The sequence below is a fragment of the Diorhabda sublineata genome, chromosome 11 (genome assembly GCF_026230105.1).
Source record: "Diorhabda sublineata isolate icDioSubl1.1 chromosome 11, icDioSubl1.1, whole genome shotgun sequence".
Taxonomy (NCBI): Eukaryota; Metazoa; Arthropoda; class Insecta; order Coleoptera; family Chrysomelidae; genus Diorhabda; species Diorhabda sublineata.
The window spans coordinates 8,610,675-8,624,907 of record NC_079484.1 but is presented as its reverse complement, the minus strand read 5'-3'; the positions used below and the strand labels follow the sequence as shown (position 1 = coordinate 8,624,907).

The following is a 14,233-nucleotide window of genomic DNA, read 5'->3' as shown; positions in this document are numbered from 1 at the left end:
TTAAAGAAAATAGACAAAGTATACCAGTAAACATTCAATTTCCAACTTCTAAAAACGATATAATACACATTGCAGGAAATGAAATAAAACATTAATAGTGTGTGCAACGAAATGTGAAACGGCAGTTGAAATCTGCGAAAATATATTTTGAACAAAAATTAAATCAAGTTTCTAGCATTTAATTAATTTTATTTTGATTTGTTGAACAAAGAACTTTTTTGGAATTCATTTTGGTCTGTTTCAAAGCGGATGTTATATCAAAGTAATTACTACAAATACAGACATTATATTCAACTTTTCTCTTAATGTAACCAACATTTCTGCAATTTATTGTGAGAAAAAGCAACTTTTTCGCATATTATTATTTACACTACAGTTCAAAAATTTTTACCCATCCCTTAATCTATTCATTAAATTCCAAACTAGTACTCTGTGAATTATTTCTTGAATGTTTATGATTTTAGTTTAGTCCCAGCTCTGTGAGGATCCAAAACCGTGCTGTGATTTGTACTTTTTGGACCAAGACACCTGTTGTGAAGTTCGTATACGAATTATTTTGGTTCTTGCAAATTCTGACTTGTATATTTTAAAATGGGTAAAACCAAGAAGATCAATGAATCTGGGGATCTGTTTTTCAGTTATTTTGGAAGGGAGACGGTGAAGAAACGTCCCTTAAGACGTCAAAACGGATATTAGATTCATATGTAACCTCGAATGTTAAACAAGGCAGAGACTCGGTGTTGGTTTGAGAATGTTTTGGGGCGACTGGCGACCTGGTGAAAATTAAAGCGACCCCAAGCATTACTCGAAGCTGTGCCAAGAGTATTTGAAAGAAATGGAAAGGTCTTACTTTTGTCTTATTTAGAGTTATGATTTGGTCTTCACATTCGCCAGACCTCACCAGATTGAGTTGTCATGGGATAAATTAAACAGGAAAGTCGGAAAACAGTGTCCTACTTCCACTTCATATCTTTGGAACACCTTGAAAAACGAATGGAACCAAACAGACGACGATTATTTGTTGAAATTGTTACAAGGAATGTCAAAATTGTTATAATAAAAGCAAAAGGGGTTACATCGATGAATCAATAATTTATGTGTAAAAATTACAGACTGTAGTTTTATTAAAATTATATTCTTATCTATATAATGTTATTTGAAATATAAATATCAAAATCGATCGTATTGTTTTCATTTGTGGGGTATCACGCAAAATAAAAGATCTTTGGCAAGTGTTGCTCGTAGCTTTGCTCCAGCAGTTTTATATAATATTCAAACGTAGTGTTTTATTTTCAATTCCTACCCCAAACACCATGAAAACCCCATTAAAAAACTGAAAAAGACGGAAAACCTTCACTGGTCTGGTGACAACTTTAGGCTCCAGCTAGCTTACGAGTGCGGCTCACTATAAATTCTTCATATCATTAAGAATCTTTACTTGGGGGTACCATCTACTTTTGCTTAAGGCTGATCTTTGTATTCACTTCCCACTGGAAATCAGAGAAATGGGGAAAAAATATCCCTACTTTCAAAAAAATACTTTAATGTTGGTGAAAGGTGAAATTGTGCAGAAAATATTATATTATCTCAAAATAAAACCAAAAACATAGTCAAATAAGAAAATTGGAATACAAAATCTTCGAAAATTTGGATATTTGGGATAGTTTCAATCTACATCAAAAAATCATTCCATTTAAGTTACTTAAAGAAATATTTTATGCAACAGTTTGAAAAAATTCAAAATATAAATTCGAGTGATGTGATTTTCGTGGGATTGTGGCAATAAAACAAGAATGTGTACTATTTTTAATGTATGCCTGGAATATATGAAAATAGTGTTGGATCCATACGATTGGCCACAACCTTTAAAAGACACGTGTATAAGTTTGACAGCTCTCGTACTATTAGTTTGTTGGTTATAGTATTTTGAGTTAGGTAACTTTTAATTTGAAAAATATTGACTGAAAAGAATTTCATGTGTTGATAGAGGCCTGGAAGCCAGGTGAAAACTTGGTTAATCATTTTTTCTCGAACGATAGTTGGTTAAACGCATCAGAATATCATGAAACCTCATGAAGTTGAGCTACGGTTCGGTGGATCTACGCTAGCCTCCAACGCACGAAGGAAAAAAAATATATCCAATCATTTTCTTCCTGTTAAAATTTTTTTAAATTGAAATTATTCAATATCATGAAGGCAAAAAACAACCGACTGTCGTTAATCCTAAAGATTCAAGTAAGACACTCCAGCATAGCATAGAATACATTTGATTCAGAAACTTAATTGGAGTGTTACCAAATATGGTTCATACTGGACTATTAATTGTGTGTATCATTTCAGTGGACATTAGTTTAATTAGATGGTCTTTGATGACGTACAATCAAAGTTCTCAAACATATTCCTTCACTAATCAGATGAGAATTAACATCATTTACAATCGAACTTGGTATTTCGATCTTTTATCCTGTCGCAGTCCCAATATCTTTTCATAGATCTGAGCATCTCCTTTGGCGGTTTCACACGTTATTCACTAAATAATTCACTTATGCGTTGACGAGAATATATTGGGTTGTCTTTGCGGTTTCTCAAGTGCTCTTTAATCAAAGCTGTTCCAACACACGTCGAACTAATCGCGTAATTTGTTAAAGCACTACAACAACGCGCCATCATGCTCAAAAAACTGGTCTACCAACTGTATGAAGAGCTGTAGAGTATCAAGTACCAAAAGTTACAGTTGCTCTAACACATATCCACTTACGTGAAAGCTCATCACTGATAAGATAATAAAATCGATATTAAGTAATATTTTTATAGTTAGCCCGAAAATTTTGATAGACTTTAGAGAGCTATTTGAGCTGCTCTTTTGATGTATCAATTATATCTGTTAATTTATTGTAATAAATGATAAAACGTCTCTATTCATTTTGAAGCATAAGGTGATTTTCATAAAATCGCGTTTAAAAAATGTACTTTATTGAAGTTTTCTCGATGTTGAATAAGCTTTCTTAACTTCCATTTATCCGAAAGTTTCTATTTCAAGTAATGTAGGAGTTTTGTTCATCTAATTACGAAATATTTATCTTTCTTTACTCCAGAGAGTTTCTCAACCATACAAGAAAAACTAGTTGTTCAACCGAAAGAGGAATGTTCTAAATTTGTGTTTTGTTACTACTACTTATGTACCTACTTCCACTGTTTTGCATAAGCACTCTCTGTTTTGTTTCTTTAGTATTTACCGAATGCTTTACCGGGATGGAAGTTTCACGCTTGTGGTCGATCGATAAACATGAGCTTACTTCTAATGAGAAAACAGATTTCAAGTATTTATATTAAACAAATCTGAAAATACAAAAAAGCTAGTTTTGGAAAAACGTTATTTATACTAAGAGGAATTTTTCTCTGTTAACAGGATTATAGGAAACTTTTTATTTAGATTTCTTGATTAACAGTTCAAAAATAGCAACTGAATTACTTAATCTATCTTGAAAGAAATGTTGAGTGAAATTTCTGGAAGCAATGTCAATGTTCGAGCGAGAGGACCCCGGAAAGCTTAAGAGTCAAAAGGATACATCCTTCCTCAGGTAGGTAGGATTCTGTTATGCAGACAGGGCAAATGGTCATCCTTCCTCAGGTAGGTAGGATTCTGTTTTGCAGACAGGGCAAATGGTCATCCTCAACGCGGCCCAGCTTACTGCAAAAATATAGCCACAATCTTGTACATATCTGAACTAATGGCATTGACCACCGATTTAAATGTGATTCTGGGTTGCTATATCTGCTCGATATCACTGGGCATAAAATATACAGAATTGCCGAAAATCTTAGAACAAATCTGCAGCGGGAATCTCTTACTTACAGATTAAGCTATGGAAAAGAGAAAAAAACAAAATGGCGAAACTCGAATCATATCACTTCAAATAAGCCAAAATATTTACAGGGTCTATAAACTCCTCAGTGCTATTTTTGGACGAAACCAAAATGAATTTGTTTGGAAATTATTATAGAAACGTTCCAAGACCAACAATTTACGGAATCAAACAACTGTATTGCTTTTTCTTGGAAAGGTGTGGGCCAAATCGTGAAAATTTAAAGTACCATGCACTCTACTAATTACAGAGATATTATATTGGATGTAATGTTGCCTTAGTTCGCCAAAATATACCATGAGAAAGAATTTTTCCCCTGAAAGATTATTAAGAGTCAAAAGGATACATGTTTCCCCTAGGTAGGTAGGATTCTGTTATGCAGACAGAGCAAGTGATCATCCTCATCGCAGTCCAGCTTACTGCAAAAAAATAGCCACAATTCTGTACACATCTGAACTATTGGCATTAACCACCGATTTAAATGTAATTCTGGGATACTATAGGTTCTCTAGATCACTGGGAATAAGACAATGAAATTGCCGACAAGCTTGGAACAAACCTGCAGTGGGAATTCCTTACTTGCAGATTACGCTAAGGAAAAGAGAGAAAGAAAACAAATAAGCAGAACCCCAATCATATCACTACAAACAAGCCAAAGCTTTTATAGGTGCTATAAACTCCTCAGTGCTATTTTCGGACGGAAACAAAATTAATTTGGAAATTATGATAGGAGATACGATCCAGTATAATTTACGGAATTAAACTATAACTCTAGTGCTTTCTCTTGGAAAGGCTTGCGCCAAATCTTGACAAACTAACCTAACCATGCACTCTACTAATTACAGAGATATATTGGATGTAATGCTACCTTAGTTCGCCAAAATATAGCACGAGGAAGAATTTTTTTAACAGGTTAATGATCCAAAATATGGATTGAATCTTCTTCAGCAGGTTTTTAGGAAAAAATCAGGATAGCCGAGTCAATTTCCAGATTTAAATACGATAGAATATGTATGTTAAAACTAAGGATAATAAGAAAGTTAGTTTGTGCAAAAAGAATGGCAAAACTAATTGAACCAATGCCTCAAAGATGTAATATTGTGATTGCTGCGAGGGGTATGGCTAATATGGCAAGTATTAATAATTCAAAAGTTGTTTTTTTTCAATTTATATAGTTTTTGTATACATGAAGTGTATCATTTGAGTTTGGCCGAATATTTATTAATAATCGAAAATGATAATTTCAATTGTTTTCCACAGGAAAATCAATTTATCTCAAGAAGTAAAATAATTTTTAGGTATAGGGGATGCTTGATAAAAAATAAAGTATGTTAATAGTATTTTTCGGAATAAATGATCTTCCAAAATTTACTATTCGAATGCTTTGACTGCAACAAATCTTCATTCCTGAATTTCTCTTGCATTGTACAGGGTATTGAACTTTTTACGATTTTTATGGACAATTTGTTATAACTTTTTAAATACTCCGTATAATACATATTATTGTAATTCGGAAGAGATTGTAAATAATTTTAAATTGTGAAGTCTAATGATGGCTATAATCCCTGAAATTTTCAAATTGATATCTCAAAGGATAGAGGAGACGCCGAACTTTATCACACTAGTCAATCACCCTGTAAATGTATATATATATATATATATATATATATATATATATATATATATATATATATATATATATATATATATATAATATATATATATAGATGATAAATGAGGTGTGTCAAATATATCAAAATAAATGATTTCTATTATTCACCTCTGAAATAACTAAAAATATATTCTGCCGTTTTTCAAAGAAGAAAACAACTAGTTTCCTCGCTAATGCTTCGAAGAATATTGAATTACATCTCCTCTGAAGAGCGTGATGTCAATCGACCTTTTTGTCGTTATTAACACCCCGAATGGTTCGAAATTGGAACTACTGACTAGTTTCGACGTTATTACGTCTTATCAGAGTGGTATAACAAACTCTCGTTCGGGCTGGAAACTTGAAGATGGGAAGAAGGGAAGATTTTGTACCTGACCAGTCGTTCGCTGGTTTAACTACATGAAGCAAATTGCGACGCTCTTTGACGTTATTTTCAGTACAATTCTTCAACACAAACGATAGTTTGTTATACCACTCTCATGAGACGTAATAACGTCGAAACTATTTAGTGGTTACAAATATCTCCTTGCAATTTTGAGCCGTTGGAAATCTTAATGTGGACAAAAAGGTCGATTGACATCACGCTCGTCAGAGGAGATGTAATTCAATATTCGTCGAGGCATTAGCCAGGAAAGTAGTTATTTTCTCTTTTGAAGAATGGCAGAATAGATTTTCGAAATTATTTCAAAGGTGAATAGTAGAAATTAATTATCAGATACTTCATCTTTATAAAGATAAGATTCTGCTGAGAAACTACATTAAAGTTTTAATTAATTCATAGAAAAAGGTCGCGGTATTTACTTTATTTAATTCTATACCTGGAATATTACCAAGTAAAACAATTAAAATGTTATAACAGGAAGTTTGAACTTGAACGACTGCAATATTCAGGAGCTGTAAGATTGCAACAGCAGAGTTATCTCTGAAATATTTATTTTTTAATAAAACTTGGTTCGTTTTGAACGCGTGCATTCAATCTACGAGACCGTCGGAATTTGTTAATTTATTTTGTTGTGAGCGATAGTCGAGAAAGGTAGAAAATCCGAGAGCTGCATTTAAGCATTTTAAATCAGATTACTTGGCACTGAATTCTCGTTTTCTGCGGCTACAAGATGAATTTTAAAGGGTTTTAGAGAACTTTGGGATCCCCGACAAAGCGAAAACTTTAAAAAATTGTTTCCGACAGACGATTTTTCAGCTAATCTTGAAAACATGGAATAAGAATATACGAGAGCTGTTTTTCCTCAACCTCCGATAGGATGTAAAGAAAAGACGAGTGAATATTCAAGAAAGATTTCATTACCAAAAGTAAAACATAATCATCTTAACAATTAAACAATTAGTCACATCTGTGAATAGTCTAGACTGTATGGTGGGTGTTCGAAAAATTCCAAAAGTCTGCATGTATGTCTTCGTCAACGACGTATATAAGGGGGGGTTTAGGGGGTTTAAACCCCCCCCCCATATCATCATTCTTCTACGTAAACAATTATTCAATCTAAAAACTAGACTTAAAGTAAACAAACTTATTTTGAATGCACTTATGTATCAGCAACATTGGAGGAAAATTTGTACGGCGGTTGCTGACCAATAAGGTGGCTGCATGTCTTCCACTCCGCGTTTGATTTCTGCAACGTGGGTACGTGAGAGTGGGACGTCAACAACAGTCTTAAGTCTTGTGTACTGAATCACTAGAGTAATTGTGCGACTTATGTGTATTGTTTTTCTTTATTTTGTTTATATTGTGCAAACTGAGTAAACTTTTTAGTGCTGCGAAGTTTTTTGAACTTGCAAAGTTTGTGGTGATCGCGATACAGTAGCTGTGCGACATACGTGTGGTGTTGTTCTTCATTTTGTTTATATTGTGCAAATTTAGTAAACTTTTGAGTGCTGCGTAATTTTTTAAGCTTGGAAACTCTGTGGTAAGTATCTATAGTTCCCTAACATATACTTATTTAATAATGTAATTGCTGTTACGTTAAAACTAACTTAAAAATCAACATAAAAAAGAATTAATGTGCTAAGCAGATGGCAAAACTCACTAAAGTTACATAATAGAGGTGGTGGCATTATATGTAGCCGCCTATATGATTTCATCTATGGATGAAAAAAGTATTTAATTGAGTACACTTGTAAACGTTATATTTATTAGTCACTTCACATAATACTGATCTCCGAGTTATAAGTTATAATACATAGTATAGTTATAAGTGTGTGATTTAATATATAAAAAAGTTCATGTTTACCTGTATTTACTTAGGTTTAAAAATGACGTTTTTGCTTAAGTTCGGCGCTCGATTTACTAGAGTCTGCTTTTTATTTTTTTCATTGGTAAAATGCTGATCAGTCACAAAGTCTTTATAAAAAAAGAGTGTGCATATGTATTTTCTATTACGTATTACGTAAATTCAACATATGTGGATCGGCCGATCAGTATAACTTATTATCAGCTAGCTATAAATGTTTCTATGTAAAATTAAAATCATATATATTTTTATGTAGTCATATTTCTCAAGTTTTCTTACGCCCGCGTCGCCAAAAACATTCTCTTCCTACGGTGTACTAGTGGTTGAAATAGTCATGTATTTCATTGCTAATTTGCCCAGTCGAGGGTACTGATTTTTATAGACTTGTCATTCCTGAATATAAGAACTACATTCCTGATCAATCCTACGTTACATACAGTAAAGGAAGCAGCATAATAAAAATTTGTCAGCTGCTAACCAAATGTGGAGATCGATGAGGTCATAAGCAGAGCCGCCCTTTCAAGAAGTGTACAAGATAACAATAATTGTTACATGTGTAGTCTGTCCATTTGCCTGAAATGTCACTGTGTCAGTACCTCTGTAGCTATAAGGTGCCTAAGTCTAGCACCGGTCCTTTTATAATTCAAGCTATTTTATTATTAGAAAACACGTAACTTTCTATGCATTTACACTAGAAATTGTTTTATATTTTAGTGAAACAAAAATGAAACGTACTTCACAGCAGTCGCTTTTGGCATTTTTTCCAAAGAATGTGAAAACCAACGACGAATCGAACACGCAAAACAATAAAAATACACCCAGTGTGCGTATGGATATCAATACAGATGCTTCAATTCCCTCCAGCTCTAAGAACAAAGATGAAACAGGCCACAGTAAGTTATTTTAATTTTAATCTCACGCCCATCTTTAACGTGTTTTTCTTTTTAGATAGCCTGGATTCTGTTATAATGGAAGACGAGTACGATATTGGCAAATATGTGTCAAAAGCTCCAAAAAATGATAATGAAAAATTAAAAGCTTCGAAAGAAACCTGGACTCCTCCTGAGACTTTTAAGTTTCCCGTCACTGGTAACAGAAATCTTTATTTTCAACGTCATTGGACCCAAAAGAATATTCAAATATAGCACAAGGGGCACTATGCAAAATGTGCGTTTTGTTTGGACAGACCGAAGGTGGTCGCGGTTATGGAAGGTCAATCCCGTGATGTTACAGAATCATTTAATGCGCAAAATAAAATCATTGCCGAAGAAAACAAACAGAGGCTGTGTGCCATAATAGACACAATCTTATTTTGCGGACGTCAAGAGTTGCCTTTGAGGGGAAATCAAGACTATGGTGAAATTGGCATTATAGATCCGTTAAATAATGATGGAAATTTTCGCGCACTACTTCGTTTTCGACCACGATCTGGTGATGAAGTTCTTAAAAATCACTTACTTACTCAAAGTACTCATACTAGGGCTATGTACACATCGTCCGTTATTCAAAATGAAATAATTGAATTATGTGGAAGTGCTATTCAAGAGGAACTAATAGGTAGAGTCAAACAGTCAGGTTTCTTTGCTGTACTTGCCGACGAAACTCAGGATGTGTCACGTCATGAACAGCTGTCACTTTGCCTTCGCTATGTTGACTGCTCTTCTGGAAAGGCTCTTATTCGAGAAGACTTTCTTGAATTTGTTCATGTTAGTGAGGTTACAGCTGCAGCTTTAGCTTCGACGATCATGCAAAGGCTAAAATCATTCGGATTAGATTTGAAGAATTTAGTTGGTCAGGGCTATGATGGAGCCGCTGTGATGAGCGAACGGTTGAAAGGCGTAAGAACCATAATTACGATTAAATATCCCCGAGCACAGTTCGTACACTGTGCAGCTCATACTTTGAACTTAGTTTTGGCTCATTCTTGCCAGATCCCTGCAACCAGAAACTGTATCGGGACTATTAAAAGCATAATTAACTTCTTTAGACAATCAGCACTCCGAGATGGCCTTCTAAAAAAGCTGCGGACGAGATTGGACCACCTCATTCAACCCTTATCTCGCTTTGTGAGACACGCTGGACGGAGAAACACACAGCCGTTGAAAGGTTTTCCGAGATGTTTCCCGTGGTACTTGCTACACTTCAAGCTCTCCAAGAGTCGGAAAGGGAAGTAGCAACCCAAGCTTACCAGTTGCAAGTCGCAATGGAAAATAGCCAGTTTATAGTGTCAATGATAGTTTTAAAGAAAATTTTCTCTTATACATCAAATTTGAACCGTGTCCTGCAAAAAGTCAATATTGCCTTAGCTAATACTTGCAATTATGTGACAACAATTAAAACCACCTTGCAGAACCTACGTAATAAACAGGAATTCTCAAATCTTTTTGAGGAAGCAAGAAAGTTGAGTTCCACTGATATAAGTGCTCCAAGAGTAAGTGGTAGACAAATAAATCGCAGTAATATACCAGGTCAAACTGCAGAAGTTTATTATCGACGAAATGTGTTCTACCCGTTTATCGAACACGTAACCACCGAGCTTGATGCTCGCTTTAAGTCTCACGAAGAAGCAATTTCAGGAATTCAGTTGCTTCTGCCTAACCAGACTCAAAATACCGAAGCAGCAAAAAAATGTATAGTAGGGATAGGAGCAACATTTCTTAGTGAAGTGGAAATAAAAGGTTTGGTAAGCGAGTATGAGCTCTGGCACAATCATTGGTCTAATCAGGAAAAGCCCTCTACCGTATTAGAAGCTATGGACGGGTGTGACAAACTCTTTTTCCCAACGGTTAAGAAGCTTCTTCAAATCTTAGCGACACTTCCAGTGTCAACTGCCACGCCTGAACGCAATTTTTCCACTCTTAAGAGGCTAAAAACGTACTTAAGAAATAAAATGGGAGACGAGAGGCTCCGAAATTATAAATAAGTTAGCTGAAAGAAGAAAAAGAATGAACTTAATTTTGTAACAATGAGTACCTTAAGTTTTAATAAATTTTTTGGCATGACTTTCTTTTTTTTTAATAGGTACTCCAAAACCAAGATACGGTTAGCTCACTTTAGCCTATGGGGAGCAAAACAAAAATTAGTGGTTAAACCCCCCCCCCCATTGAAAAGGTATAAATACGTCCCTGGTCTTCGTTTGTTTTGAACTCTTTCGTTTCGTTTGAATTTTGTGGATCTGTGATTGTCGTTTTGTTTCGGGTGTGTCATACAAATTCATGTCTCATCACTGGTCACAATGGATTCCAATGAATCTTCTCCATCAGTATTATAACGGTGAAGAAACTCCAATTCTGCACCCATTCGGCAAGTTTTGTGTTTATCAATCAACATCGTTGGGAGCTCGAACTTTTCGGTAACGATAAAGTACAGTGCAGATTTTAAATGTTGAACCTTCGAGTTTCCTCCACTGACTGAACAATAACGTCTGTAGTGACAGACTTGCATCCTCGATCCCCTTTAACACAAATAAACAGTTCGCAATTCACACTTGGGGGAGAATTATTACTGACAGCCATGTTTATGTAACTGCAATTCAAAGGGAAATATCCTATTGGAATTGCCAGTGACAGAGCGTTTGAGTAGGGAAGATGCGCAGTCGCCTACTACGCACACCAAACACTTGTTGCATTCCTGGCTATTCATAGTGTGCGATCGGATATTGAGAAAATAAACAGACCTTGTATACAGAGATATGACAAAGTTCATAAAATGTATAGAGTTGGTTTTTGAAAAAATGTAAAAATACGTCACATGGTTTATTATATTCTGCGTGTTTGTCAAATTTGTCATACTTATGACGTCATCAATGTTTTTTTTAAATATCGATGGTTTTCTAACGCAACCTCGTAACTCGATTTTTAACGATTTTGGAATTGAAACGGAAAATTAATCGGTAAATATCGTCGCATCGATCTGTAAAGTTATAAATAAAAATATTCATCCAATTTTTTTTTTATTTAAAAAAATACAATTTCGTTTCTCAATTCAAAAAACTGTGTCATGTGCAACCTCGTACCTTAAAATTCATTATGGCACATAAACAACTCTCAGCAGTGTGATTTTGTTAGTATTACAGTTGAGAGGACTAAAATACGGCCAAGACAAGATAATGTTTAAGTTATCCTTTTATAACAAATGGGAGGATCTTTCACAACGTTTGAACAACAAAATTTCTGTCCATATTAAAGTAAAAGATTTAGATTCCAAAGAAATCCCGTTAACTAAGCAAAAATACATGGGGGCTTATTATCTCTCAAACCATTAATAGCTAAGAACTATCACTCTTTTCTATGAAAATTCAATATACGTAAATAATGAAAATTAAAAATGATATTTTTAAAATCTACAAGTATTGTCTGTATAGGCAATGGAAAAAATTAATATTTTATTATTATTTGACTTTATAATTCTATTCGAAAAGTCGATGAAAGTATTAATGTAACTATGTCATATTAATACTAATACTAGAATTAAGACAAATTTATCTGGATTTAATTGTAGTAATTAAGAACTCTTATCATTTAAAAGTTTAACACTTTTGTTCGATTAAGAATGATTTAGAAAATTTTAATCTGTTCGCAAAATAAAATAATTTACAAAACTTTTTCATGTACTTATATTTGTAAAGAATATTCCGCAAAAATAATGATTAAATGTTTTAAATACTAAACTTATCTTGAAAATTTATCAAGATTGTGAATATTTTTTAAATTGATAAAAAAATTGTTTAAAAAAAATTTCAATTTCATTATAAAACGTTTTTTGTCATTCCTGAAAGCAAGAACTTTTCACGATTATCCGAATTGATTTACATTACAAAAAATTAATTTAGGTAAGGTTCTAATACGAAAAAGTTACTAAAGATCAAAATGAATTTAATTTCAACAATAATTTTCATATTAACTAGTTTCCAGTGTCCTATTCGTGTTCATAATTATTTTTTTCAGATTAACTTCCGTGTGTATTAGTTTCGTTCTAAATTTATTCGCGTCTAGTTTTGAATTAGGAAATACAATATGAAGTACCAAAATATGAATAGAGTTAAACGTAATATTCCCTAGTTAGAAGCAACCCCACTCGATGTCTTTATGTGCTCGTAAATAGAGCTCAAGAGGTTATGTTACCGACATTACGTAGTATAAATTTATTAACTAAGCTTACCACGGCATCTCTGACAGCTACCAACTTATCTCCGACTAACAATCGACCGTCAACTTGCGCGGCGCCACCGTCCATAACTTTTGTGACGTAAATGCCATTATCACCGGGGATATGTTGGTTGCCTATTCCGCCGGCGATACTGAATCCCAGACCTTTGTTTCCTTTGACTAATTCGATTTCCATTAAGCGCATATTTCGTGGTTGTCGTCTTCGCCGGACACACTGTAACAAATAAATAAAATTTAATAAAAATCACCCGATTTTTCGAAAAATTTCCAAGACATTTCTTTTTTCATAACAGTTAACATTAACATTTTGCAAGTTTTTTTTGTTCTAGATTTCTTCAATCCTTGATCAAATGAAATTAAGTCAGCATTAATTCGAAATACCCTTCATGGTGGCTTCTAGGATCACGATAGAAATTGCTGACGCGTTTTAAGCGACATCCTTATAAACACTAATCTCAATTGTTGAATATTTTATCCATAAGCAGTGGCTGTCGTGTTAACGCTCATCACCTGCTGCCTACCGCTTGCCGCCTAGACGTTTAAGGCCGCCAGGTGACCGACAACAGGCGACGGGCGTTCATGTGATTATACCTAAAGGCGGTAGCCATTGCTTATGGATGAAATAATCACCAATTTATAGTGAATATGTTGAACAGGATGTTATATAAAGCAATTTCAGTCTTAGACGGCGGAGGAGAATGCATCGTTGTCTTCTTTCTGCAACTTTCATCCTGAGTCAAGTTTTGCCGTTGGAAGTCATATTCAGTGAAAAATTGTCAGTATTATTAACATTTTGCATAAAATGTTTTGTCTTTTATAATCGCGTGTTTCAACATTATTGGAACAAAACGGAATCCAGAAAAGCAAATGAAAAAATTAACAAAATAAAAAACTTTAGAGACTTTAAACTGATTTTTCCCCGTCACAAATGAAAATATTCAACGTGAAAACTTCCAAGGAAGGCTTTATTAAGTATTCAGCCAGACAGAGTTAAACATAGAAAACATTATTGACCGCAGATTGAATTTTGTTTTATAAAATAAACATTCTACTCTAAAATACTAATTAGTTTTCACATTCATACCTTCTCGTTAAAAATATCAACACAGACAATCATATTCGGTTTCAATTTCGATCACCTTTTTTTAATAATTCTTGGCAGTCACACCCCCTTGACACGAGATCGAGACGATGATATTGGAGAGACCACGTCTACAGAATGATGGAAGATCGATGAGCTAAATGGACAAAGGATGAAAAACCAACTTCAATGAGTCTTCT

At 34.0% G+C, this 14,233-nt stretch overlaps 1 protein-coding gene across 14 annotated transcripts in view; it reads right to left on the bottom strand.

Annotated features, from left to right (window-relative positions):
• Positions 1 to 14,233, bottom strand: part of LOC130450233 (disks large 1 tumor suppressor protein) — a 1,338,131-nt gene that overhangs the window by 206,794 nt on the left and 1,117,104 nt on the right. For all 14 annotated transcript variants that reach the window (XM_056788522.1, XM_056788521.1, XM_056788509.1 and 11 more), the window contains one exon: positions 12,945 to 13,166. In XM_056788522.1, the coding sequence (XP_056644500.1) occupies positions 12,945 to 13,166 (222 nt within the window). The remainder of the gene's footprint in view (positions 1 to 12,944; positions 13,167 to 14,233) is intronic.